General features: G+C 37.8%; 1 protein-coding gene across 8 annotated transcripts in view; it reads left to right on the top strand.

Moving 5' to 3' along the window:
- Nucleotides 1-27,785, top strand: part of doc2b (double C2-like domains, beta) — a 338,855-nt gene that overhangs the window by 243,887 nt on the left and 67,183 nt on the right. For 6 of the 8 annotated variants that reach the window (XM_055200513.2, XM_073860667.1, XM_055200509.2 and 3 more), the window contains one exon: nucleotides 9,627-9,706. In XM_055200513.2, the coding sequence (XP_055056488.2) occupies nucleotides 9,627-9,706 (80 nt within the window). Of the gene's footprint in view, nucleotides 1-9,626; nucleotides 9,707-9,941; nucleotides 10,933-27,785 lie in introns of those variants that run through there. The other 2 variants (XM_073860668.1, XM_055200515.2) reach the window with 2 other exon arrangements.

The following is a 27,785-nucleotide window of genomic DNA, read 5'->3' as shown; positions in this document are numbered from 1 at the left end:
ATATTTACTAGTTTGTTTGAAGATTAAAGCCTGTGTGGAATGTCGTCCATGAGACTGCAAATACTTCTCAGACCCAGCTGTTTTATATGAGGTACTCTCAAGGTCCACCTGATGGTGAAAATAATAAGCCGTCTGTGTTGACAATATCATCGTCTTTACGATGACTTTAATCTCAGAATTCTGACTTTAATCTCAGAATTCTGACTTTAAACTCAGAATTCTGACTTTAATCTCAGAATTCTGACTTTAATCTCAGAATTCTGACTTTAATATCAGAATTCTGACTTTAAACTCAGAATTCTGACTTTAATCTCAGAATTCTGACTTTAATCTCAGAATTCTGACTTTAATCTCAGAATTCTGACTTTAATCTCAGAATTCTGACTTTAATCTCAGAATTCTGACTTTAATCTCAGAATTCTGACTTTAATCTCAGAATTCTGACTTTAATCTCAGAATTCTGACTTTAATCTCAGAATTCTGACTTTAATCTCAGAATTCTGACTTTAATCTCAGAATTCTGACTTTAATCTCAGAATTCTGACTTTAATCTCAGAATTCTGACTTTAATCTCAGAATTCTGACTTTAAACTCAGAATTCTGACTTTAAACTCAGAATTCTGACTTTAATTAAAGTCAGAATTCTGAGAATAAAGTCAGAATTCAAATATTTTTTTCACCAGTGGCCCTTATCCTCTTCCGTAAATGTGTGCTTTTTAACATGCTATAATAAATTATCTATATGGTATTTTGAGCTAGAACTTCACATGCGTACTCTTTTTTTTAATTTTGTATTATTTTATAACACATCCAGTCTTACATATGTATCATACAGGCATATCAATTCAGGCTTTTATTTGCAACGTTATTGGAAAGCCCAGTCTGTAGTGATGCTGATGGTCCGAAATAAACTTCAAAGCCTGCAAGGATGGAGTTGATACCATTTTGCTATTGATAATTTCAGCTCATTTCTCACAGGGAACCGGCAGTGGCCATAATGCCGTCTGGCCCCGAAAGCTGGGAAACTGGCAGCTAACCAGATGAAAAACAATCCCAGTAAAGTTAGTCACAGTACACAGAAAGCTAATGGCCTATTTTTTTGGCAAATATTTGGTACAACTTCAAACAAAGCAATCGCAATGCCAGACATCTGATTTGTGAGGTTTTGTTTTATCCTCGAAACCGTGGGAAATCAGCCTTTATAAGAGGATATTTAAAGGTGCAGTTGAATGTAAAACTGTAGATGAATAATAAGAGTTCTGTACATGGTACAGAGCCTCAAACATGATTGTTTCCTCTTTCTTATTTAAGAAGGCAACAGGGCGGCGTGACTTGGATGGCATGAGCATTGAGGAGAGTTAAAATCAACTGTACTTTATAGTAATGAGCTATGACGCAGTTCGGTGGCAATTAATCGGAAAGCGGCAACGTTCTGCGGTAACCAATAGGAATGCGGAAAAGGATTTTAGAGAATGCATTTGAGCGTCACATCGTTGGCAGGGCAGCCAAAGGTGTGAACGTACAGTAAGGAAACCATAGTGCCTCAGTGATGTTAGGTGTGTTCGACTTCAGATTGGCAGATTGGCAGATTGGCGCGGTCGCGCTTTGGGAGCGGACTTATTTGTTTGCTTTTGAATCATCGTGGTACTAATGTCATACAACGCAAGGTCAAACACCCACCCAGTCTTTACTATGGACCACAGGTGCTTGTAATGCTAACCAGACCTCCAAATGGCGCCATAACCATAAAAAAACTCAAATGAATAAACTCACACTATCATGGTTTTCATAATCAATCGTTGATGCCACATTCGAGTATTCAAGTACTCGAGCACTCCCATTCCTATTAAAGATTACTAAACCTTGAAAACCAGAAATGGGCCAAAAATTGGCCTTCCTTTACATCTGAAATCTGCTGTTGGAAAATGCATTTAAGATTGACGTTGTTGAAGTGTAAAGTGTTTCAGAGTGGAAAACTCAGTGGGGGGTTTGTATGATTACAGGTTGAGTGAGGTTGTGTAATGCTGCTCTTTAAATGACTTGAACATATAGCAGGATGTGGCATGAAGTTATTGTTAATAGATGCGTAATCCATGCACATTATTCTGTCTTTCCCTGTGACACGGTTCACACAACTGTTGGTCTATACATACGGCATGCAGGAGCAAACCATTAGTAAAGTCTGTAACCATAGCAACAGATAGTAAATATTGTGCATTTGTGTTGTCTTGAAGGATGCAACATTAGACATTTTGACAACATACACGGATGCTTAAAAAAGAAATATGAAATGGAGGAGCATTACATCATCTTCAAGTTACACATAGGAAGAATAAAAATAACCTAAGCAGTTAACTTACTGGTACTCATAGGTGTAAGGCGACAAACTCACTAACTAGGCTTTCTGCTACTGTGCATATAAAGGGGTGAAGGGCGTAGGGCTGTCGAATTTTACGTGTGTCAGGACGCTCATGCAACATACTGATGACGTAGCTGACACAGATTGTTGTTCATTTGAAAAATTGTAGAATAAGACAGCGTGGATTCCGAGTCAGAGAGGATCTTACTCACACCAATACATTTTAAAAGTGCTGTCTGGCACTTCTTTGGTTTTTGGAGCATCAACCGGAATTGACCGTAAAGTGAAACCGAGATGACAAAATTAGCGTCATCTGCCTCTAAATGCAGTTTTAAAGTTTATAATAATTTTAATTGAACTGATCAACAAAAATACAAAGCGCCACAATACAGCTGATTGCTTACCAACATTAAAACCCCTTTAAATAGTAACTAGGTTTTATCTTTGTATATCTACAGAGTCCGCACCACCGCAGATGATAGAGTTAACTGACTGAACTCTTGACTTTCACATGTCCTGGGCATTTAGATATGCAAGTTTTTCATAAACAATATCTGCGCGAAACATTATAAACATTATGATCATCTGCCGACTTGACTTTTTCAGCACATCTACTATGTTATTACAGCCCAGTCTCACGAAATTTTGTTGTATAGTCGCCTAATTTTTGATTATTTTTTCGTGATATCACGAATTTCCGCGTTTAACGAATTCCTGTTTTCGTGTGATTATCACGTATTGGTTACTCAACTGTTTGGTCCTATTTTCTTTCCATTGTCACTTCGGTTTAGGGTTAGGTTTACATAAAATGACATCCCTACCCAAACCCAACTCTAACCCTAACGCCAGGCGACATATAAAAAAGTAAATCAGAAAAAATAGTATGAACCATATATAAGTGACATTCTAATGCAAGCACCAAATCTCACCCTAAACCGAAGCAACAATGGTTAAAAATAGGAAAAAGCAGTTGAGTAACCAATACGTGATAATCACACAAAAACAGGAATCCGTTATACGATCACGAAAAAACGTGGAAATTTGTGATATCACGAAAAAAGAATAAAAAAATTACGTGACTATCACGAAACCTCGTGAGACTGGGTAGGTTATTACGGAGAGTGTGCTTTATTAACAGCTTTTTGTTCGCTTTGCGAAAGCTAAACGTTTTCGTTCTGTACTTTTTTACTCGTATGTATTTCTACATATTTTCGACCAAGGAACACACGGGATATAATTTAAGTTGTTGTGGATAGTATTTAAGCTTTTTTTATGAAATGATGACAAAATCTAGGCGACTAAAAATGATCTCTCAAGCTTAATTTAGCCTAAATAATAATTCATTTGTTTTCATTCTTTATAAATATTAAAACGTTAATTTATCTACTAATATATTATTGAAATGCCCTTAATATGAATTGCCTTTTGTATTGCATTTGTTTTGTACATTCACACGTGCATAAACACTGGAATTTAATTTCATTACAACTCGTTTAACAAAAAATATGCTGTGCTTGATTTGTTTATATTATTGAGCCGTTGTGATGCGCCGTCTTGTGGCCTTATGAGTATTTTTCTCCAAGATAAAGTAGGTCTCTATAATTCAAATATAATTTGAATATTATTATTTTTCAAGTACGAAATTCAAATGTATTTTTTCAGCCATTTTGACAGCACTAGAAGGGTGTAAGTGACATTTTGGGAGAAAAGGAGATATAAATATCAAATTAATGCTCTTGATTGAGCTTTTTCTGCTGCCAAAAGCACACAAATGAATTCTTAATCAATTTGGAGTTATGAAAGATTGAAATTAGTAAAAAAGTCAGATCAAACCGTGGTAATTTTTTGGTTCTGGCCCTCCTGTAAAGTTGATGAAATGTCACTTACGCCCCTCTGGTTCTCACCCCTCATGAAATGGCAAGTACAAAGCATCTCAAAGAATCTGATCTTTGGCCACGTCCACATTTTGTTTAAAGGGTCACTTCACCAAATGGCATTAAGCTTTGTATCTTTAGAAACCCAGTCATGTTTTTGAATGAGCGTGCATCATTCCCTCAATTTCCCCTGAGAGAGAGAAATAAAGATTTCAGGTTTACACTTCCAATTTTGCGTCATTGAAAGAAGAAAGTGCTATATCTTTGTCGAAGGTGTAATGCTGCGTTCACACCAGCCGCGGTAGAGGCGCCAAGCACGAGTGATTTCAATGTTAAGTCAATGTAAAGACGCGTTGACACGCGTCTGGAGGTCTCGCGGCGCAAATTAGGCAGTTAGTGCGGCACGGTAGACGCGGTTCCGCCTCATTCGCGCGTCTAGTTCGTGCGAATTGAGCGTTGCCGCGGCAAACGCTCGAGTTGAAAAATTTGAACTTTGGGGGAAATATGCGTCGTGATAACCAATCAGGAGCTTGCTCTAGTAGTGACGTGATTACAGAAAGCGAGCTGAGTCGCATAAGCTCCTCCCATTACCCGAATTTCCACATGAATGCCTCGATGACTAGAATTCACACGGCTTTCACACGCAAATGAAGCGAATAAACTCAAACTGTTCAAGCGGGAAACGCGGGGTATACGCGATTTTGACACCTCAAACGAGGCTGGTGTGAACCCACAGTAAGACTATCACAGATCAGTGGGTGGGACTTACGAAAATAAACGATACAGCCGGCATTTTTTTGGGAAGCTAAGCTAACAGACGCTGTGGAGCCAAGACTGATGTTTTACAACAATGGCGGAAGGTAATCAATATGATATGGACAGGGTGATTTCGAAAGCGTGATGCTCGAATCGGATGTCCGTGGCTACACAATACAGCGAAGAGCAGCTGAGGCAGATGTCGGAACAGGAGGCGTCTGCATTTCATTGGTGAAATGTCCCTTTAAGTCTCTGGCCGTTATAGTAACAATCTTTTCTGAACAACTATTTACACAATATCTGTCTTGTTATTTGGAGATTTTACACAGCCGCCATTTTGAAATCCAAAGCAATGCTTCAGTGTGAAGTTAAGGTAGGCAACAATGCCTTGGACTACGAACCTAAAACTGCTAACGGGATTTACAATCTTACATCTGGGAAAATAGCCAAAGGATGGAGGTTGAATCTGTCTGTTTTGCCAACAGCAATCGTTCACTGATACTTCTGGGTTTGTTCCCACCGGAGCCTCACTTTCAAATTCCACTTGACGGCTGCAGAGGATACTGTATAGGGAAATATAGGGAAGTTTTCTCCCAGTTTTTTTTAAAACTTCACTTAACACTTGTGTTCATCTATGAGTCTGCTGAAGTTCCCTAATCGACTTGTTTGGTACTTGGCATGATGGATCCTCTTGAACTCCAGATGGTATCTGGCAACCTGTTGGACTCTCAGCGAGATTTAACTCAGATTTTCATGCCTGCATTGCTCGAGCTACAATCAGCAGGGAGGTTCACATGCAGAATGCCTGACACTACAGGAGTATTGACTTTACACAGAGCACTTTTGTTGATCAGTGGGAATGCTATAGATGCAATTCTTCAGTCTCTCTTCTCCAGTCTTTCATGGATCTCAACCAGTTTTATAAAGTTAAGCACAACTTCTCACTATTGGCATAAAGCAGGGTGCTTTTTTCTAGGCAGGGACCCCTTAGATGAGAGAGGCATGATACTAAATGTGTAAAACAGAGAACAATATACAACGAGTCCGCAGCATCTCTTTAGGGCAAGCGCTATTAGTTCGGATTTCAATGCGACTATGAATTTTGCACCAAGCAGCACCATGGCGTGCGTTTCATTGATTTCAAATGCAAGCGATTGTTTTGTTACAGTTTGTAATGCAGACGCAGTGTGGTGTCATTTGCCTGTCGAATTAGCACTAACAAATCTGAACAGCTTGAAACAGCCGCCCAAGTTCAGATGAGAACTCGGGTTGCACTGATTCAAAAATAACATTCTGAAAGAAAGACAAACATGCCTATATGATCTACAGTACCTGTCTTATGATGCTTTTTCTGTCACTAATTTGGCTTCCTGAGTGGATGCTTAGTCTTCAGAGGCTAGTTGCACCAGCTGGGCATAAACCCAGTTGAAAATCTGGACATGAAATGCGCTTTACACTCGACGTAGAATTTACACCTGTTGGACCATCTAGGCGTAGCGCACATCTCAAGGGTAGACTTAAGTATAAAGTATTGACTTTTTTTGATGGCAAAAGTAGAAATAATGGAATTTGATGAGACATTGGCCTGTCTAATGCAAAGGATATGCGAGCAGTGTGCGTTTATGCATGGCAGAGTGAGAGACCGCCCCAATAAATTCTTATATATCATAAAATACTTGAATATTTACATAGACACAGTAGAGAACTTATTAAAAGCTTTCATTCAATTTCGTTTTAATCCAAAACTATTAGAATTAATCTGCAAGTAATGATCTTTTGTGCTCCGTTAATATGCAGGTTTGTGTTTGATGGGTCTGCACATAACGCATGCATCTTGAAGGAGAGCACACTGGCAAACGTGTGAGAGGACAACCCTGTATCACGAAATTATGTACCTATAGTCACGTAATTGAGTCTTTTTCGTGATACTGGCACATTTTTCCAACTTTTTGTGTGAACATGTCACGTATTTCTGTTTACGTGTCACTGTCACGTATTTTTTACTCAACTGTTTTGTCCTATTTTCAAACCATTGACGCTTCGGTTTAGGGTTTGTGTTTGCGTTAGGATGTCACTTTAAGTATTGGTTTATACCTTTTTTCATGATTTATTTTTTATATTTTATGATTTTTAAGTCATTGTTGCCTGGAATTAGAGTTTTAGGGTTTGGGTAAGGATGTAATTTTATGTAAATCTAACCCTGATATTCAATAAGCCTAGGCAGCTACTCACATGCGCATCTTAAAGGAAACATTGGTTGTAATGTTTCGTACTTATGTTTTACATTTTTAACAAAAAAATTGCTTGTGATTAACTCTTTCCCCATCATTAACGAGTTATCTCTTCAATGATGGGGAAAGAGTTAATCACAAGCTATTTCATCCACTAGATGGCGCTCTTACTCAATTTCTAAAAAATCTAAAGCAAAATTTTATTTAATCAGTTTTAAACTCCGTGTATGTTTTGATTATCGTTCTGAATCTGATCTCTAAGAAACTTCCTTTACAAAAATGCAATTATTGCAGAAAGCTAGGTTATAAAAAGAGAACAAAAGAATATAGTATGAACCGTTTTTTTCCCCTGTATTGTTTGTTTGTTTTTGCATTTGTATGTTTATATATTAATAGAAGAACATTTTTCTGGAAGGCATTTTGTGAAACTTTTTTGAAAATCACAAAAAACCTTTTTATAAAAGTCTTATAAAGTCTTGTCTATATAGCAGATATCATCCAATAAAATGTATAATGAATAAGCACATTTTGTTGTGTTTTTATTTTATGTGACACTAAGGGGCAGGATCATCTGAAATCAATGACACTGTAATAACAGACTGAAAAGAAATAATGGCACAGCAGTTTCTCTAAAGAGACTGCTAGTGGACAATACGTGTAAGCTTTTATTCAGGACTTCTTTCTATCAAAAAACGAAATATAGTGATTATCTAAAATTACTGTGAGTTTGAGTCGTTTATAACTTGAATTTAAAAAATTAATCAAACAAAATCATTATACTGTAAATATTCTGTGTTATTATGAAAATACCTGAAAAGGTTTAATGAACAGCGATATAAATATGCTTATAGGCTTTTTGTGGAGCTGTGTGTAAATAATGGTACTTCTGCAGTGCTTCAAAATTTCACGCAGTATATCACGCAGACTTGCAAACAGGGAAAACAATTAAAGGCATCTGGTCCTTAATCCTTTATTTATTCTTTAACTAAATGTCTTGTAAAGGGTGATTTTGTAAGCATAAAGTCTTTTTTTATTTCAAGGTATTTCACTTGCTTTCACTGATATCTAGCAGTTACATGGCAATCTGCAACGCCGTTATGAGACTCTGAGAACGATCCAATCACATGAGGTCAAAGACATAAAAAACAATATTGATTCGCTTACAACATAAGTGGGAGGGTTTGGGGCGCACAGTCCTGCACCCCAGGGTGGATCCGAAACCAGCCAATTAGAGCTCAGCCTCAGGTCACATGTTTTTACCTTTTTTACTGACCTACATACACACTCGTTTGGGGTGCGCCCCGGACACACACACACACACACACAAGCTCAGTTTTGATTTTTTATATTTTTTAAATAAATAATAACATATCAGTCAAATAGTATAACTAAAGATTTTATTTTATTTTGTATTAATTTGCATTAAATATTTTACTTTTTTGTAACATGTTGAAGTAGCTTGACCAGCCGCCACTGAGGTTGATCTTTATTTCCCAGAGGACAGCAACCTGTGGAACTCGACTCCTAATGCTGCATTTACACCAACCGCGGTAGAGGCGTGAAGCGCGAGTGATTTCAATGTTAAGTCAATGTGAAGGCGCGTTGACGCGCGTCAGGAGGTCCCGCGGCGCGGAAGAGGCGTTCGGCGCGGCGCGGAAGACGCGTTTCCGCCTCAGGCGCGAATTGAGCGTTGTGCACGGTACGCGTGAATGTGCTTTTTGTGCATTTTGCGGTTCACGCGAATTTGCGGCTAACGCCCGAGTTGAAAAATGTGAAGTTTGGCGGAATTTCGCTTCGCGTTAACCAATCAGGAGCCTGCTTGCTGCTGTGGTGGCAGCCCCGCCGAAGTCACTCATTCAACCAACGCTTGTTATTGTCCATAAGCAGTCACCCGGAGCTATACGACACAAGTTCTTATTTTTATAGATGAGACAGGAATAAAAAGGACCTCGCTTGAAAGAGTGTCAGTGAGGACATTGGGCAACCTGGTAAGCTGTAATACACATTTCACTTTTGAGTCACGTGACGTTTATCGACCCACGCTGTCTATTTCCCCCTATAGTAAGGTTACCACATACAAACCAGTAACTCTCTCGATAAATGCACAATCAACATCAGTCATCTTGCAAACAGACAACCGCATAGCACTTGCCCCTCCCACAAGAAGCGGATTTTGCCTTTGACGCGCATCAAATGCTTGCTTTTTCCGCACGTCTACTCTGCTCTACACGCGCGAATTGATTCAAAGTGTTCAAGCGGCAAACTAGGTGCGGTACACGCGATTTTGACGCCCAAAACGTTGGTGTAAACTCAGCATAAAGCTCTTCACTTATTCTAAGGTCTGCTCTGTAGATAAACTGTTGTTCATATATTTTATTGATATCTTTATAATGTGTTTTTTTGCAGCCACACTCGGCACGCTGGACTTCAGCCTTCTCTATGATCAGGAGAACAATGCCCTGCACTGTACTATCAACAAAGCCAAGGTAAGATCCCATGGTTTGGTTTCCCAGTCAGCATGTGTTAAATCTTACATTCGAACCCATATGCAGTATTTTTATTGCACTGTAAATACAGTATAACAGTTGTTTTACTCTTTTCTGATAGACTGACATTATGATGTCTGTGTAGTTCTGTAAAGTGAACCGTTTTACATGGCACTCATTTTGAACTGTGGGCATTCCTTTCACTTGTGTGCTGCTCTCTCTGTTGTCATGTAAGAGGTATTTCCCCTGATGACAGACCGCTGCTAGCATCTGCTGCTGTCTGTTTCGCTCTATATTTTCAGGCTGGCTTCGTCTCCCCAGCAGCAAGCTACAAGCGATCTCTTGGTCTCTCTGTCTCTTTCTTTCTAATGCACCTGGTCTCATTCTACTTCTGTACCTTTGTTGCCTTTGGCAAAAACACTACAAAGAAATCTCAGTGCTTCAGTAGTTTCATTCCTTTTTATTCATTTTTTGCATTGTTTACAGAAATGCTTCGGTTTTGGAGGAACGCGCCCACATTTTGGGAATTTAGCTTATAGCTCCCCGTGATGCCGTAACTCTGTCTGACGCACAGCGAAAGACTGGAAGTGAATGGCTCCAGCTAGCATACTGCTCCCAGTAAGTGACAAAATAACGCAAACATTTTCCTATTTATATGTTGTGATTTGTATAGTCACAGCGTGGGGAGCTTATAGGGAGCAGTATTCTAGCTGGAGCCATTTACTTTCAGTCTTTGTGCTAAGCTAAAATGAATAAGCTAAAATTCCAAAATGTGGGCGTGTTCCTTTAAGAAATGTGCAATAGATAGTAGCCGGGTTCAGACTACAGGTGTTTGTGTGACTTTTCTCTCAAATCTAAGAATAATAATAATGATAGTAGTCATAATAATAATTATGTTTACATTTGCTTGCTAGTTCTCACATTTTGTCTTAGATGGAACGGTCATGATGGGTTTTCACAAATAAGCTATACAGCCACACTTCATTCCCCCATCTTCGCTGTACTACAGACCTGTAAAGCAGATTGGTTTTCGAAAGTTTTGTCATTCACCTCTGTGTCTCTCATTGGTTACTGTTTATATATTGAATTTTTGTCATAATTATCAATAATTTAACATACAAATTATCACGTTTGATTTAATTGTGGTGGATCGATGTTTGTTCTATCAGATCAGGAGGTCTAAGATTTGATCTGTTAATGCCTCACATTACAAGATAACCTGAACCTGAACCGAGTTCCTGGACAAATCGGGGATAAATGGGAATAATCTGCCTAAAACTTCTGCGTCCTGTTATTCTTGTCAGACTTGTTGCTTTTGGATGTTGGTGCCAAACTATGACAATTAAATTATACTTTCAAATCACATGGTCTGCAGTTGACAAAATGTTGTACACAACTCTCACACTACATGACAAACAACAGCCACAGTGACAATAAACCCTAATTATTTTTCATTAAAGGAGACATATCATGAAAATCTGACTGTTTAAGTGCTATAAGTGGGTCCCCAGTGCTTCTATCAACGTAGAAAATGTGAAAAAGATCAACCCAGAAACTTAGTTTTAGTAGACCATTCTCTGCAAGCATGTGAAAAAATAGCTCATTAAAATGTGGTTCGCCTTGTGATGTCAGAAGGGGATAATACCGCCCCTTAATCTGCACTACCCAATCACAGCACTGCCTTACAATACAAGTTAAAATTGGTTGTGAGCACAGTTTTATGTTGACTAAGGGACGAAAGAAACTGAGTTAAGGCCCTGTATTTTCAAAACGGTACTTTTTTCTATGCAATTACGTCTAAACGGAAACGCAATATCAGTTGACTTTTATGAAAACTCCTGCCTGAAGATGTTCAAAAACTCCAGTTGCAGCGTTGTCGTGTAGCCGGAGTTTTTGGCTTGTGACATCATTGTTCGTGCCGCGGCGAGACTCTGCAATGGCTCTGCAAAAGCAACACTATGTAGTTTTTCAACCTTTAAATAATGTCTCTAAAATTATTTCAGTGATAGAACAACTTTTAACTGGACAAATTGTACTGTTGCTGCAACCTGAGCAGCCTCCTAGCTGCTACAAGCACACTCTAAAAGTCGAGGTGGAGGGTAGAGCACACGGCCCTGCCCCTCCTCCTGCCTGCAGAAGAGTGTCTGATACCAGGCACTGTTGCACTTTTCAACCACATGGGGGAGCCGTATGTCAATTTTACATGGAAACTACATAGTGTTGCTTTAAAAAAAAGCATTACTTAAAAATGTTTCTCATCATATCTACAGGTACAGAGTCATTATATACAACAAATGTTTGTGATAGCATTTAAAAAACATTTGAAAATAGATGCATTTGTTTAAAGCAAAGCATTATTTACTTACCAAGCTACAGGTGAAGCAGCTCTTTACATCTTCTAACGTCTCATAATCGGTCCTCATTTATGTCCAGGAGACTCAATAATAATCTTTTACATTTTAATCCTTTACTTTTTCATATTTAAAAGCGTTTTTGTGCTGATGCGCATCCATGTATGTGATAAGCAAACCCGCGTTGTCGTCCGTTTTATAGGCGCATATTACAAATGAGCTCATTAAATAACAAAAACAATATTGTGCCACTGACTTTACACTTTAGACCATGTTTTAGTTGGTCAATGGTGTAGTCTATTTTAGTTGCCTCAAAATAGCAATGCGCCAACAATGCGCCTGAACACACCTCATTTTCAGACCAAAACGCCCATGGGCGCAATATTGTGCGCAAATGCATTTGCTATTAAAACAATGTGGTGCTAAACGTGAAAATGATCATTGCGCCGGGTTGAAACTAGCAAAAGACACTTGCATCAGGCATTGCGTTGCATTGTGCCGCTTTGCGCCGTGTGTATGATAGAGCTCACAATGAAGGGTGACCATACGTGCCATTCTTCCCGGACGCGTCCTGGCCAGGATTTCGGGTGCGTCTTCCGGAAGTCTTATTTGTCGCATACGTCATAGAGGATTATTATTATTATTACATAAAAGCAACCGTTACATTTTAAGGTAAGAATGAAACTACGATTGTATGTCTAATGTTTTTAACTGAATGGCGTATGCGGTCAACTTTTTTTTTTTAAACTAAAGTCTCTGCTGCTTATATTTTTTTAAAAGCATGTGAAAATTGTGCAAGCTTATTTCATCAATTACTCTGAAATATCTAAAAAAAAAAAAAAAATGCCCTAAATTTGTCTCACCCAATTGTGATCCGATCGACCAAAACACATCTTACAGTTGACATTTAAACACCTGCCTGTGCAGAAAAGCTTTTTTGTACTCTGAATGAGAGAATAGATTTATTTACAGATCTTTAATCGGTTTTAATGTTTGAAACAAATGTAACAATTACATGAATGCATTTGGCAGGCGCTTTTATTCAAAGCACTTAAAGTGCATTCAACCTATAATTTTTTTATTAGTGTGTTCCCTGAGGATTAAACCCATGACCTTTGCGTTGCTAATGCATTGCTCTACCAATTGAGCTACGAGAAAACCACAATCATTAGCGAATAATATAATGCACAAATGGACTGTAGTGAAACGGTACATTGTCCAGACATTTGTCCTTTGAGGCTGAGCTCTTATTAAGAAGATAGTCAAAAGATTTAAGGAGGTCTGATCTTTCGGTCTGTAACAAAACCTTTCACCGGAGGAAATAAGTGTGTGGTCATCGCTGGGAAGCACAGATATCCTCTAGAGAAACAGAAGAATTAAGGCGGAAGATTCATTAAGAATGAATTATGCGAGCTGACAGCGCCATTTATTTGGCTCACACTGTCAGGGTTTTCAACACTTGATTTACAAAAGGAATTATGCAAATCAGGGCCGTCCTGAAGGCAATTGGCCCAATCTATGATCTTTGTGGGTTGTAAGCATCAAGCAGTGAATGATAAAACACAGTATGCAATCTAACATACTTTATGTAAGAAATAGGTACGAGCGGCTGTTTATAAGTCACGGCTGAAATAAGTCACAGCTGAAAAGCGTTGTTAGGCACAACGTGAAGCAAAATACAGTAATTGCCACAAATATTTAAGGGGGATGGGGGTTTAAAGCTATTTCATGCATTCGGACTTATTAAAGTTGCCAAAGAATGCATTAAAATAATATGTAGATATATATATATATATATATATATATGCTGCCCACTTAACCATCGGCTCCGACAAATTATATATTTTTTAATAATATAAAATTTTCTCTGATATCTTCATAGAATGTATGTGGCTTTATTTGGTGCAAAAATTACCCAACGACCGTTTTACATGTCAACGACCGTTTTACATGTACATTTTTTTAACATTCATAAATAATCTTGCTTAGTTTCTTTTAAGGGCAGTTTTAGTGCAGGAAGTACAGTGGAAGTCCTTATATGGGCACTTTAACTGGCACGCAAACACCAAACCAAGAGCTCACACGAAATCAATGTCACTGGAGAAGTGTGTTGTTGTTTGTGAGGAAATTTAAGCTTGTTCAGCTTCCCAAAGAACCCAGGCTTATGGAAACAATTGATATAGTTTTTTATCTGTGGTAGCAGCGGAGTTGTGCGTGTGTGTTTGTTTAACGCTGGATTTCATTGAAATGTGATTGTGCCAACCGGGTCATTAGTCTCAGGCAGTAAGTAAAACTGCATCAAATGTATGTTTGATTGGCATCCGGCACGTTAAGTGCATATAATGTAAATGACACAAACATGTAGTGAATCATAAGTTATCCAGAGATGTAATACTACTCTATAGGTACTTAAGATTAAAGGGACACTCCACTTTTTTTGAAAATATTCATTTTCTAGCTCCCCTAGAGTTAAACATTGGATTTTTACCTTTTTGGAATCCATTCAGCTGATCTACGGGTCTGGCGGTACCACTTTTATCATAGCTTAGCATAATCCATTGAATCTGATTAGACCATTAGCATTGCGCCAAAAAAAAGCAGAGAGTTTTGATATTTTTCCTATTTAAAACTTGACTCTTCTGTAGTTACATCGTGTACTAATGCCGACGGAAAATTAAAAGTTGTGATTTTCTAGGCAGATATGGCTTTATTATCCTTAGTAATTTTCAATGACGGGACTATTTTCGGGCAGTGAGTAATATCACTACGCCTGCTGCTGCCATGTTACGGCAGCAAAGTCCTTGATTATTACGCCAGAATCAGAGTAGTTCCTAACGATATCTGCCTAGAAAATCGCAACTTTTAATTTTCCGTCGGTCTTAGTACACCATGTAACTACAGAAGAGTCAAGTTTTAAATAGGAAAAATATCGAAACTCTTTGGTTATTTTTAGCGCGATGCTAATGGTCTAATCCGATTCGATGGATTGTGCTAGAGCCAGACCAAGATATCAGCTGAATGGATTCCAAAACGGTAAGAATTAAATGTTCAATTCTAGGCGAGCTGGAAAATTTGTATATTTTCAAAAAAGTGGAATGTTCCTTTAACATGAGAAACAGAGTGTGTTATGTGAGCTTTAAGTGACATCAAGCACAGGCAATACTTAAAAGCAACCACCTGATGTTCGTACAAACCATCATTATATTTTATAATTTATATTTTGTTCATGTAGCTCAATTGGTAAAGCATTGATGTATTTGTGCAAAGGTCACAGGTTCGATCTTTAGGCACTATCTGCCAAATGCATACAACTGTAAAGAATCTAGTTATTTTTTGGTGCGGTATGTGTCATTTTCTGTTTTTGTACATTTGCTCTCGTTGTCATCTAAGTGCTGTGTGAAATGAGCAGACAAGTCATAAAGTTAATTTTGTAATATGGATGTTCTTGCTGTGTCAACTAGTTTCCTTTACCCCTAGGGCAAAAGCTAAATTACATTGGAAACAAGCTCGCATTGATAGCTATATTGCAAAAACATTTCATTGTTTACAAACTGTGCTCCGGGCAATTGCTTTTTTGTTCCTAGCTTGAATAAAAATAAAAAACACTTTATCGTAGCATAGACATTTTTGTTAAACAATCATAATTTTTGGGATTGCAGCCACGTCAAAGAACGATGCACCAGGCCACCTGATAATTGAAAAATAACCGCTGGCTAAGTAAACTATCTAAGGTTAGATATCGGTCAGCAACGCTGTTTGTTTCCCGGGCTTTTTGATAATGTTATTGCGCAGCTGAGATGCCTGATCTCTGTTGTATATAAAACATAAAATGCAGTTACGTTTCTGGTTCAGACAGGGAAAAGCTTCCTGTGGTCCTCAAGTGGTTCTCAGTTTATCCTCGGAACTGCACAAAAGGGACAAACTTAAAAGACAAATGAGCCAACTTGGTATTTTCTAATAACTTGTGTGCCCAGACTGAGAAGATGCTATTCCCATTAGTAACACCATTCTCCTTTGGCCACTTTATACTGAAACATTTCCCAGTTACCAGAGTGTTTAAGTAGAGCAACCATTCCAGTCAGATTTATACATTTACATAACTCTCTTAAGGGTTATTAACCCAACAATTAATTAATTTATTCGCCCTTGTGTCGTTGCAAACCTTTTTACTAGGGCCGGGACTCGATTAAAAAAATTAATCTAATTAATTAGAGGTTTTGTAATTAATTAATCGAAATTAATCACATTTTAATCACATATAAATATTTGACCTGAGAACATTGAGAAGTTATTTTTTCACATGGATTTTTAGTATACCATGAATAATGACTGAATACATAAGCTTAAGCAACAAAATATTGTTTATTTTTGTTCAACCAAGTCGTTGTACTCTGAGACGGGCTAACGTCCACGCTAGCTGCTATATGTTTTGCATTGAGATGAGGCTCGATGTGCTGCGGTGATATGTGAATTCCTTGTTGCATAGCTTACACACAACCATGCTCTTATCGACGCTTCCATCCGTTCGTTTTTTATAAAAAAAAAAATCCCATCCACGGGGCCAACCAAAGCGATCTCATCAGCTTCTTCGTTCATGTTCACTGTGGTTTGTTGTTGTCTGAAGTCATGAACACTAGATGGTGCTCCAGTATAATCGGTCCGCCAAAACTCATCCAATGAGAAATGTTCCGCGGTGCAAAAATAATGCGATTAAAATGGGTTAAAAATGTTTAACGCGTTATTTTTTGTGTAATTAATTAATCTTAATTAACGCGTTAAAGTCCCAGCCCTACTTTTTACACATCTGTCTACTGATTATTTTCAACCCAGTATTGGGGGAAAAGGACGAACCCAACACGTTGGGTTGCTTCAACCCAAAATGCTGGTAGTTGGGTCACGAATATAAAAAAATCTGGTAAGTTTAAAGGAACAGTATGTAATAAATTTATATCAATTAATCATAAAATGACCCTGTTATGTCACTAGACATTAAGAAATCATTTTCATTTCAAATCCTTATATCACTCACAACAGTGGTCTGGCCAGGATATTGTCATTTAAAAAGTGGAGTTGCAGCCTTCAACTGATGTTTATGTTGTCATGTTGTGTATTGGCCACCAGTTGGGTGATTGCAGTACCAGTTTTAGCCACAAGTTTTGTTATTGCAATACCAGTTTTGGCCACAATCCTACATACTGTTCCTTTAACCTAAACCTTGGGTTTGTCCATTTCTGACCCAACGCTGGGTTGAAAATAACCCACCATTTTTTGGGGGTGTGCATAATCAAACTTAGAGCTGCACGATTCTGTATAAAATGAGAATCACGATTCTTTTGCCTAAAATTAAGATCACGATTCTCTCACGATTCTCAAGAACTTTGTTAATTTTAAAGATGTACAACCCCTGAACATTAGTTTTAACATTAGTTTTTACAGGTGCAAAGAATTATGCTTCTGAAAGTTTCAGATAAGTGTACATAATCTTTAAATTCAGTTAATGTTAATTGTAGAGTTATTATGTATTCATTTTATTTAAAGAAAAAAAATTAAAATATACATTTTAAGTAGACATGGATTAAAATTACTTTATGGTAATGAACTATGACGCGGTTCGGCGCCAACCAATCGCAAGGCGGAAACGTTCGGCGCCAACCAATCGGAGCTGGTAACCTCCTCATGAGAGATTTCCAGAGAATGCATTCAAGCGTTTTTTAATGCTCTCGCTGGCAGTGTGAACGTCCGTCGTGTGAATAAATCTACATGCACGCTTAATCTTCGCCCACTACACTTGGGCCAAATACAAGAAAATGTAATTTAAGCAGACAAGTGCAAAGACAGCAAGTGTGGTTATTTGGACGCAGCCAATGTTTCCCCCTGTGCTAAAAACCCTTTCGGAAGGGATAAGATCCGGAATAAGATCCCCTTTTTGGTACTTAAACAATGTCAAGGTTCTTGTCGGACGTACCTGCGCATTGCTCTGCCTCAGTCATTCTCTTTAGTTTCTGTTTCTTTCTGTCTAACTTCTCGGCGAATGCATCCGCTGTACCAGTGGAGCGAACACGAGCACATCTGGCTGTGCAATAATAAATGAGACGTCAAGACGTCATCGCGGTCGTTGTGATTGCACGTTGTCGAGAGAACTGACGAAACTGCGTCTTTTCTCTTTTAAAATATAATTACCCGAATCGTCGAAATGCTGAATTAAGATCGTTTGGAGGGTCGAATCAAGATCACAATCTTTTAACGATTAATCGTGCAGCTCTAATCAAGTGTATTAGTGTATAGTGGGTCTTTTTAGTACAATGAAAAGACACACTATTTAAAAATACACCACACAAGAAATGACAGCATGAATTTTTATCTGTTATTACTCAAAGCTGTTGAATAAGTGCAGGATTATATAAAATAAAGTGCATGAGTCATACGGGCAACTCTTACACTGCTTTTAGCCATGTTTAAAGTTTGATAGCCCCTGTTCTCTTTATACTGTCCTTGTCAAATTTAATTCAAGTGTATTCCTATATGGCGCAATTTCTTTTTTCACCAGTGGGTGCTCGGCACAATGTCACGCCACATGTTGCTTAGCAACAGCAGATGCCATGGGAGCACCCAAGCCTGTTTTAGATGCGAAAGCATTGTAGATATTACAACTCACGAGAATCCACCAATCAGAGAGGCTCTCGAATTTCATACACGTTTTTGATTAAAATGAATTAAAGGGATAGTTCACTTTAAAATAAAAATTCTGTCATCATTTACTCATCCTCATGTTGTTCTAAACCTGTATGAATTTATTTTTTCTGATGAACACAAAAAAAGATATTTTGAGAAATGACTAAGAAAATGTTTTGATAAATGATGGCAAGCACACAGTTGATGGTACCCATTAAATTACATCCTATTTTTTTATTCCTACTATGGAAGTCTATGGTCACTATCTGCTGTGTGTTTACCATCATATCTCAAAATATCTTATTTTGTGTTCATCAGAAAAAAAGAAATTCATACAGGTTTAGAACAACATGATGAGTAAATGATGACAGAATTGACTGTGCATTCATCTTTGCCATGTTATATTAATCTAGTTGAGTAGTTGTACAGTATACACTGGTTAAAAAAATAAACATTAATGGGATTAATCAAAACACTCACTTTGTCATATTAGGAACACTGTCATTGCTGCGGTCATCCCTGGGACGTCGTCGCTGAACTTTTTTGACAGCAATCAGCTGTAAAATGTTTTGGTCCTGCTCGATTTTCGTTGACTTTGAGTAAAATAATGTAAAGTTTTTCATAAGATCCCTCTGGGGTCAATGTGTTAGCATGACAGAAGCTTGATGCTTTCATGAGAACAAGCAACAGCCGGCTTTTTTCCTTCGCCCGAGTTCCTCTCACGTAAATTATTAGATTTTGATGGGTTACATTTCTTCCCCGCCACAAAAAAACACCACAGGTTTATCAATGCCAACAAAGTATTATTTTGTTTTTGTTTGTTTGTTGACCACAAAGTACAAAGTAGATGAGGAAATCTAGGATTCTGTGTGTCTTCAAAGTGCCGCCATTATTGTTAATAATGCGTGGAATGGTGCGCTGTGATTGGTTAAGCAGATTTATTGCATTTTGCAGAGAAGGAGGACTTGCGTTTGTTGCGGTTTGGAAAAAAGGGAGAAAAGATAATGGAATAACAGGGCAGATATTGGATTTTGCCTAAAATTAAGAATTTACTTTTTAATACTGACCAGATACAATACTGATTTTGGTGGTAAATAATTTTATAAAAAATGCAGTTTATCGCGTTTTGGAACAAAACTCTTCAAATATACAAAAAAAACCTGGGTTATTTTTAGTGCTGGGCAAAGATTAATCGCGATTAATCGCATACAAAATAAAAGTGATTATTGGTATAATATATGAGTGTGTGCCGTGTCTAATTATTATGTATAAATATATACACACACATTCATGATGTATTTAAGAAACATTTACATGTTTATATATATTTATTTAGGGGTGCACCGAAATTTCGGTCGCCGAAAATTTCGGCCGAAAATGGCATTATCGGTTTTGGGCCGAAAAAAAAATCCAGCCGAAAATGTAAACCGAAAATGAAAGTCAACCGCGCCCCTTTCATCTGTGCGCTAGCGCTTGGGTTTCACTCAGCCTCACGGTGAACAGTCGTCTCCCACCCCTCCCCTTCGTGCTGAAGCAGGTTTCACTCAGGGTCCAGCTGTTTGCACGCGTCTGCAAAGATAAAGAATGTCTTGATGTGTAAACTTTAGAGAGAGTCGCGCTATGTGTCTCTTACTGTAATCCATTAACGTACATTTGGCGAATAAAGCAATGAAACACAACGTAACGTTTTTATGTGGAGCGACTGTTGCGCTGTTTGGGATTCACCATCAGTCTCTGTATATGCATGTGTTTAAGTGCCCTCAAAGCCGAAAGTATACTAGGGACGTCCGCGTATGCATTTTCGTCATCAGGAGGGTCTGCGGCCGGCAGCCCAAAATTTGAGACCGCACGGACAGTGCGCGTACAGTCCGCGTACAACATCGCATGCGCGTGAAAATATTTAGACAGGACACTCCACTACAAACAATTATACAAAGGAAATAGACAGCATTTGCACACATACTATCGTTTTTCTTCTTTAATTTTATTTCATCCATAAACAGAAAGCTGTGGAGCATGTTTGTTACCATATTGTTTGATTCCTGTTCTTTGTTGTCTTCTTGTTTGTTCTAAACTGTGTTTGCAATGGTGGATCGGTTTCTTTTCTTCACCTATCCTAATGTTTTAATGTACTGTAAATGTCTCCAAATCAGTGCTGCACTAGAGTAATAATTTGAATAGAGACGCGTTTAAAAAAAACAAGCAAACATAATTTCTCTCTGTTATTGACAGGGCACATATAAACAAAATTCTCAGTACAGTATTCTTTTTCTAATAAAAACATTTGTTTATGTCTGTATAGATTACAGTCAGATTAACCTACTGAAGTCTGTGTCATTAATGTTGATCAAACAACCCATGACAAAGAGACAAATAGCTCTAAAAAATAATAATATATTTAATTTATTGTGTTATGATTAATTTAATTTGATTTCTGTACCTAATGCTAATTTCAGACCTTATTAATGTACAACTTTGTTCTCTTTTATAAATGTTTGCAATTTCTTTATTGTTTATTAGATTTTTCCCACCTGCTTTTTGCTGATCCGAAAAATAATCTGATCTGTGCCTCAAAAACTGTAATGTGATCCGAACACCCCTAGTAAAGTTAGCACACAGTGATAGCCATAAATGCAATTGTATTAATAATTGGCATAATAATTTATTTCGGTGTTTCGGTTTCGGTTTTTCGGCCTTGGTTTCCTTTTTTCGGTTTTCGGTTTCGGCCAAGAATTTTCATTTCGGTGCATCACTATATTTATTTATATTTTTATATAATCTATATTAAATATAAATTAAAAAAATATATATAAATAAAACAATTCTGAAATGAATATATGAATGTGTGTGTGGTTAAATATACATAATAATTAGACACAGTACACGCACATATATTATGCAAAAAAATCACTTTTATTTTGTATGCGATTAATCCCGATTAATCTTTGCCCAGCACTAGTTATTTTGAACCCACACTGTAAAAAATACTTTGCTGCCTTACAAAAATTTGTTGAATCAACTCAGATTTACAAGTCATTTCAACTTACTATTATTCATCTTGACTAGAGATGAGTTGTTATAACTACATGTGAGTTGTTATAACTTATAAAATTAAGTTGACTAAGTTGTGACAACTTATCTCTGTTGACATGACTTGTAAATCTGAGTTGATTTAACTAAAATTTTAAAGTGTATGTTGCAGGTTAACCACCACTGTCGATTAATGGGTACATAAATCACTCAAGATATGTGTATAATTTTTAAAATGTCTCAAAAATGGTCTTAAAGACCACTTTTTTTACGTTTTTTGGTATTAACGGTTTTTTTAACGCAATTCTGCGATGACGTCACGGTGGGGAGAAGTGGAGAAAGCCTCAGCCAGAGCCATAGAGATAGATGAGACATTTATTGCTGTTTAATACTTACATATATAATTTGGAAATCATATATACATCGTAGGAAATATATAATGTGTTATACTGCAAAATTATCATGCTAATTATTATTTATGATATATGTGGAGATAAATAAAACTTCGCAAATCTGCTGATTTGATCCATTCATGTCCTGACCACCAGGCTAGAGATTTTTAAACATCCTTAATCCACACTTACTAGTCTATCAAATAATATCTCAAATATATTGTTTTGTGAAATAAAAGGATGCTTTGTTATATTGTTTATGCGATTATAACGAATCACACGATCGTTTTATATGCAGCAGCAGTTAGCAGCTGCAGCACACTCGGATCCGACCGCATACATACTGTAAACAGGCGTTCGGCGGCTTTTTACATCACGACAGGCTAAGCCATTTGAGGAGGAACCGCTCATTGATCACCGTATTTTTATAAATCCTGTACATGTTTGGACCTGCCGAACAGGTTGAGCACTTTTATATACTTCATTTAGCAGAGAGGCTGCCTGCACAGTTTGACCAGCGGGCTGCGGGAACCGGCGCACATCACGCCGCCAGACGGTGTTGCTAATATAACTCGAAATGTATAACTATTATCAGATCGGCCCGGGAAAGTCCCGACTCTCTCGATTGCCATTCCGCTACTGGCTGTAAGAAAGTGAGTGCGTTTGGGTCGCTGGTCCCCGCGAACAGACGTGACGTGCTTCACTCACCTTCCAGGATTAGAGACATGCTGCCAAAACCGTTTGTGCTGAAGATCGCATAAAGTTACACCCATTTCAGGCAGGATCATGGACCCCCTCAAGCCAGCATGCACGAGTATGTTAATTGTTTGTTTACTTTCTACACGAAGATATGCTAACCTTATGCTATCTGGCTGTCTGCCTATCTCTCTATACTAGCCTATCCATCTGTCTGTCTGTCTATCTATCTGTCTATCTATCTTATCTATCTATCTATCTATCTATGTATCTATCTATCTATCTATCTATCTATCTATGTATGTATGTATGTATGTATGTATGTATGTATTTATCTGCGCTATCAGAACTGTACTTTACTCGTCTTTCTATAGTCATTCTCAATGCTCTCAAGGCGGCTTTGGTCAATTCTCTCCCCAGCGTGACGTCATACAGTGCGTTGTGAGGGAAAGGAGAATCATTGCAAATTGCTGTACTTTTTCATACTTTTTCGGGTTTTGTGATACCCAACAACATAAAATACAATGAATATCAGTTTAAATGTTTATTATCAACAAGCAAATTGCACAAATTCGTTGAAAAAATTTTACCTGCAAAACGCCCTTTAAGGCAGCAAAGATTTTTTTACAGTGCAGCATTGGGTCAAGAGGGGTCGAGCCCAGACGTTAGGTTAAATTAAGCCAGAAATGTTTGATATTTACCCAACAATTGGTTTAAACAACCCAGCATTTTGGGTTGAAACAACCTTGCATGGGTTAAATTACAACCCAACGGGCTGGGCTCTTCCCTTTTTTACCCAATGCTGGTTCAAAATAACTGTTTAGAGTGTAGGTAAGTAAGTATTGGTAAATAAAAGGTGTATGAAATATATAGGATATAATAAGTTGTTGTTACAAAAGCGCAAGTACATTAGCGGTACGAACTAAAACAATTAGACTATATTATAGGCGGAGTGCATGATTTTTGAAAAACACTTTGGAAAAGGGAGTTGGGCCGAGTACCACACTTGTAGCCAATTAGCAGTAAGGGGCGTGTCTACTAACCGACATATTTGCTGGGTTGCGTATGTGTGGGTCTATCAAAAAAGGTCCAGATTCTATAGAGACAGAGCGCAACGCGTCATAACCTGAAAACCACGCCCACCGGGGGGGAAACAATCCATCCGTCTCTATTGACTTTGTATTGCGAGAGGCTCCCTCCTTGTCATTTCTGGCTTATAACAAAAAACAGAATAATGCCTAAAAACTGCTGTGTGACAATATGTACAGCTAACAAGCTATAAAACCCAGAAATAAGTTTTTATAAGTTGTCGAGCCGTAAAAATTAGCGTTTAAAGACACAAAAGTGGAAATAGGCAACTTTTCATAGTACTACTATTAGTAGAACTGCGTCCAGCCGTCCACTAGAGGGAACGTAGTCGGCGATCCACTTTTTTCTCCTTATAGGCTAGTTTTTACGGCTCGACAGCTTATAAAAACTTCTTTCTGGGTTCTTTGGCTTGTTAGCTGTACATATTGTCACACAGCAGCTTTTAGGCATTATTCTGTTTTTTGTTATAAGCCAGAAATGACAAGGAGGCGGCCTCTCGCAACACAAAGTCAACGGAGACTGCTGGATTGTTTTCCCCCCCGGTGGGCGTGGTTTTCAAATTAGCATAACTGCGCTCTGTCTCTATTGGGGTAGGGGGGTGTTTGTTTAGGTGATATCAACATTGGCTTTCGAGATCACGCACCCCGCCTTTAAACAAACCTGTGTATCAATTTTATTCATAAGACAAGATTCACAGTACGAACTGAAATAAAAAAATTGAAAACGACTTCATTGTGTGGAAACTTTTTTTGCTAAAATGTGTTGTCCTGGAAAATAGCAATTAAACATGATGGAACCCACATGTGTAACAGGTAAGCAAATGATGACCAATTTTTTATTTTTGGGCGAGCTATCCGGTTTAAATCCTTTTAAAGAAAGATTCATCATAAACAAACGTCATGTTTCAGTCCGTTCTTGAGACTGAATCTGAGAAAGGCCATGGATCCTTTTGGCAGACAGGTGGGAAGAGTCGCAAAGTCATCAAGTATTTAAAAAGATCAAAGACGAGTTTTCTGTAGCCCACGCAGTGACCGTTATTTCTTTGATCTTTTATCTGAATCTGAAAAGCCCAATAGCTTCCAAAACAAACCCACATACAGTACAGCCCTACCAAGGGCTTCTATCAAACTGCAGCCTGTTAATATTTCATTATAGTTGTTATATATTGTGTGTCTCCTTATCGACTGTATGCAGATAAAGCAGACTGTTGAATTATTAAGTCGCCAGTCATCCAAAACGCTTAAATGAATAACTTGCCAAACATTAAGCATGAGGTAATCAAAAGTGTCTCGTCAGAATTAGTAGTGAAGTTGCAGTTTGACTTTGTAAGTATTGCTTGACCTCTACTGTCTGGTGCCCATGTTGAATTCAGGGACATGAATGATATCTGTAGACATGGGCTGCCAGCAGCGCTATTGATCATGTACTTAAATCTCTTTTGAGAGTCACAGCATGTACCATACCATGTTATAAAGGAGCACACAGGAACTAGCTTTAACATTATTCAACACACAAGACCTTTAAATGCTTTTAGTGAGTACAGCCGGTAGCCTCTTTATGGTAATCGGGCCTTTATGGATGTGACTCTGCCCAGTGTTTGCTCTACTGAATGAGAAATGCAGAACTTGGGCGAACTCACAATTTAAAGTCATCATTAAATAGCCATTTTACTTATAATGTGACACAATTGTAAAACAGGACATATAAATAAGAGGTTTTAGAGCAGGAACTGATTTTATCCTTTAGGGAATTAATTCGATATTTGAAAGGGGGACTTCTATAGCTGAATGGAAACCATACGTTTTTAGACGATTTTGGAGAAGATGAAAATTTGGTCATAAAATCAGTCCGTGTTTGAATGAGCCTCAACCACACAAGAATTGAAATGGGTTTTATCCCGAAGAGCATCTATGTGCATTTCAATTGATTAGTATACACCGTAAAAAAAAATCCGTAGAAATTACAATGTTATTGCAGCTGGGTTGCCGGTAACTTACCGTAGATTTAAATGTATGTTATTTACTGGCAAGAGTTTGTTCAAAGTTAAATAAATTTTAAATATTAACAAGTCTTTATCTTTACAGAATAAAACTATACAATAGGGCTTATTCGCAAACACCGGAAGTCGCTAGCCGCGGCCATCTTGTTGACATGACATCTGTCCTGCCCCTAGCCGCACGTAGATTTGAGTCGAGGGGAGCAGTAGCCTAATGGCTTAATCTCGTCTGTATTAAGAGAAGATGAACTTGATTATTGTGGAACAATATCAAATAGACCCAATAGCCTTAAGTAAAGATCCGTCCTTATTGCCAGCCGTAACTTATCCGGATATTTATTACTATATCGTTCATACAGTATCCGCATTCATCATACAAGCACTGAAGGGCCGTTCACATTATAACTATAACGATAACGATAACTATATCATCGTCCACATCACCAAACAATACGTTTATGCTAATTCGCTCACGGCACTCGCGCAAATCACTTGCCTTTAATATTGCTTGTAATAAAAACTTTTGCAGATGTCCTCAACACGCTGCGTTTCGTGTAATTCTAAACAGTGAATCTAATAGTTTGTGTAATCTCTTACCTTTTGGCATAACAGTTAGTTAATGTAATAGATTAAAAAGCATTACATAGTCAATTTTCACAGCAACTGGAGGTAATCTAATGTTATAGAGCTCAGCAATGAGCTTCACTGTCATTTTAAGTGGCCGTGCACTTGAAGTTCAAATAGATTTTAATGCTCTCAATGGTTTATCCTTCATTAGGTGGGAAAAATCGCTCAGAAAGTGATCCCAATGATGTCGTTCATTGTATCTGTATCGTTATAGTTTTGGTATGAGCTCCGCTATTATGTTTAATATAAAACGATTTTCAAAACTATGTGAACGGCCCTTAATTCCCTACCTAGTATCAATGCCATACCTATTATTATGTTCATATAGTTATTAATACTAATTTAATAACTGTCTCAATTTATGGCAGCTTATTTGAAAGAGCAGTTTCAGCCACTGCTTACAGCTAACCATATGTGATCAAATTATGGGGACAGACTTTGCTGTGAGGCATATATCCCTAACGTTACCTGTGGTTAAATGATGGGGACAGACTTTGCTGTTGGGAGTCTCTCCTTCGCTGGTTTAACTCCTCTGTCTCCTTTCATGTTTTCTGACAGTCGGTATCGCATAAAAACTAATTCCGGGGTTCTTTTTGCTGTTGTTAGAACATCCGTGTATTACACCATCGCGCGGTTTTAAAAAAATTACACCGATAATACCATGCATAATACCCACACTGCCTCGCTTGTCAATTGACAGACTGACAGTTTTATGTCAACAATATGGCCGCCGCGAACATTGATGACGTAGATCGAATAAGCCCTATAACAGAATCATGCAAAGCATTCTGGGAACCAGAAATCATCATCAACCTTTTTCTGTTTTTTTGCTTCAGATTTTGTTTCCCAGAATGTTTTGCTTGATGCTGCTTTTTTAGTTTTACCCTGTAAACACAAAGACTTGTAAATGTTTAATGTTCATTTAACTTTGACCAAAATGTTGCCAGTAAATAAAATCAATTTAAATCTACGGTAAGTTACCGGCAACCCAGCTGCAATTTCTACGTTTTTTTTTTACAGTGTATTGCTGTTTAATATTCCATATTTAGTAGGGATGCTCCGATTGATTGGCCGCAGATCGGTATCGGCCAATAACGGCATTAAATGACTCGATCGGTACTTGCTAAATTTGCAGGTCGTTAGGGGGTGTTTCTAAATCTGGTTGTCATAAACTAATAAGTAACGTCCACTCCAGTAACTGAGAAGAGACGGATGACATGCACTGT

The sequence above is a fragment of the Misgurnus anguillicaudatus genome, chromosome 22, assembly GCF_027580225.2.
Source record: "Misgurnus anguillicaudatus chromosome 22, ASM2758022v2, whole genome shotgun sequence".
Lineage (NCBI taxonomy): Eukaryota > Metazoa > Chordata > Actinopteri > Cypriniformes > Cobitidae > Misgurnus > Misgurnus anguillicaudatus.
This window is presented reverse-complemented; position numbering and strand designations above follow the sequence as displayed.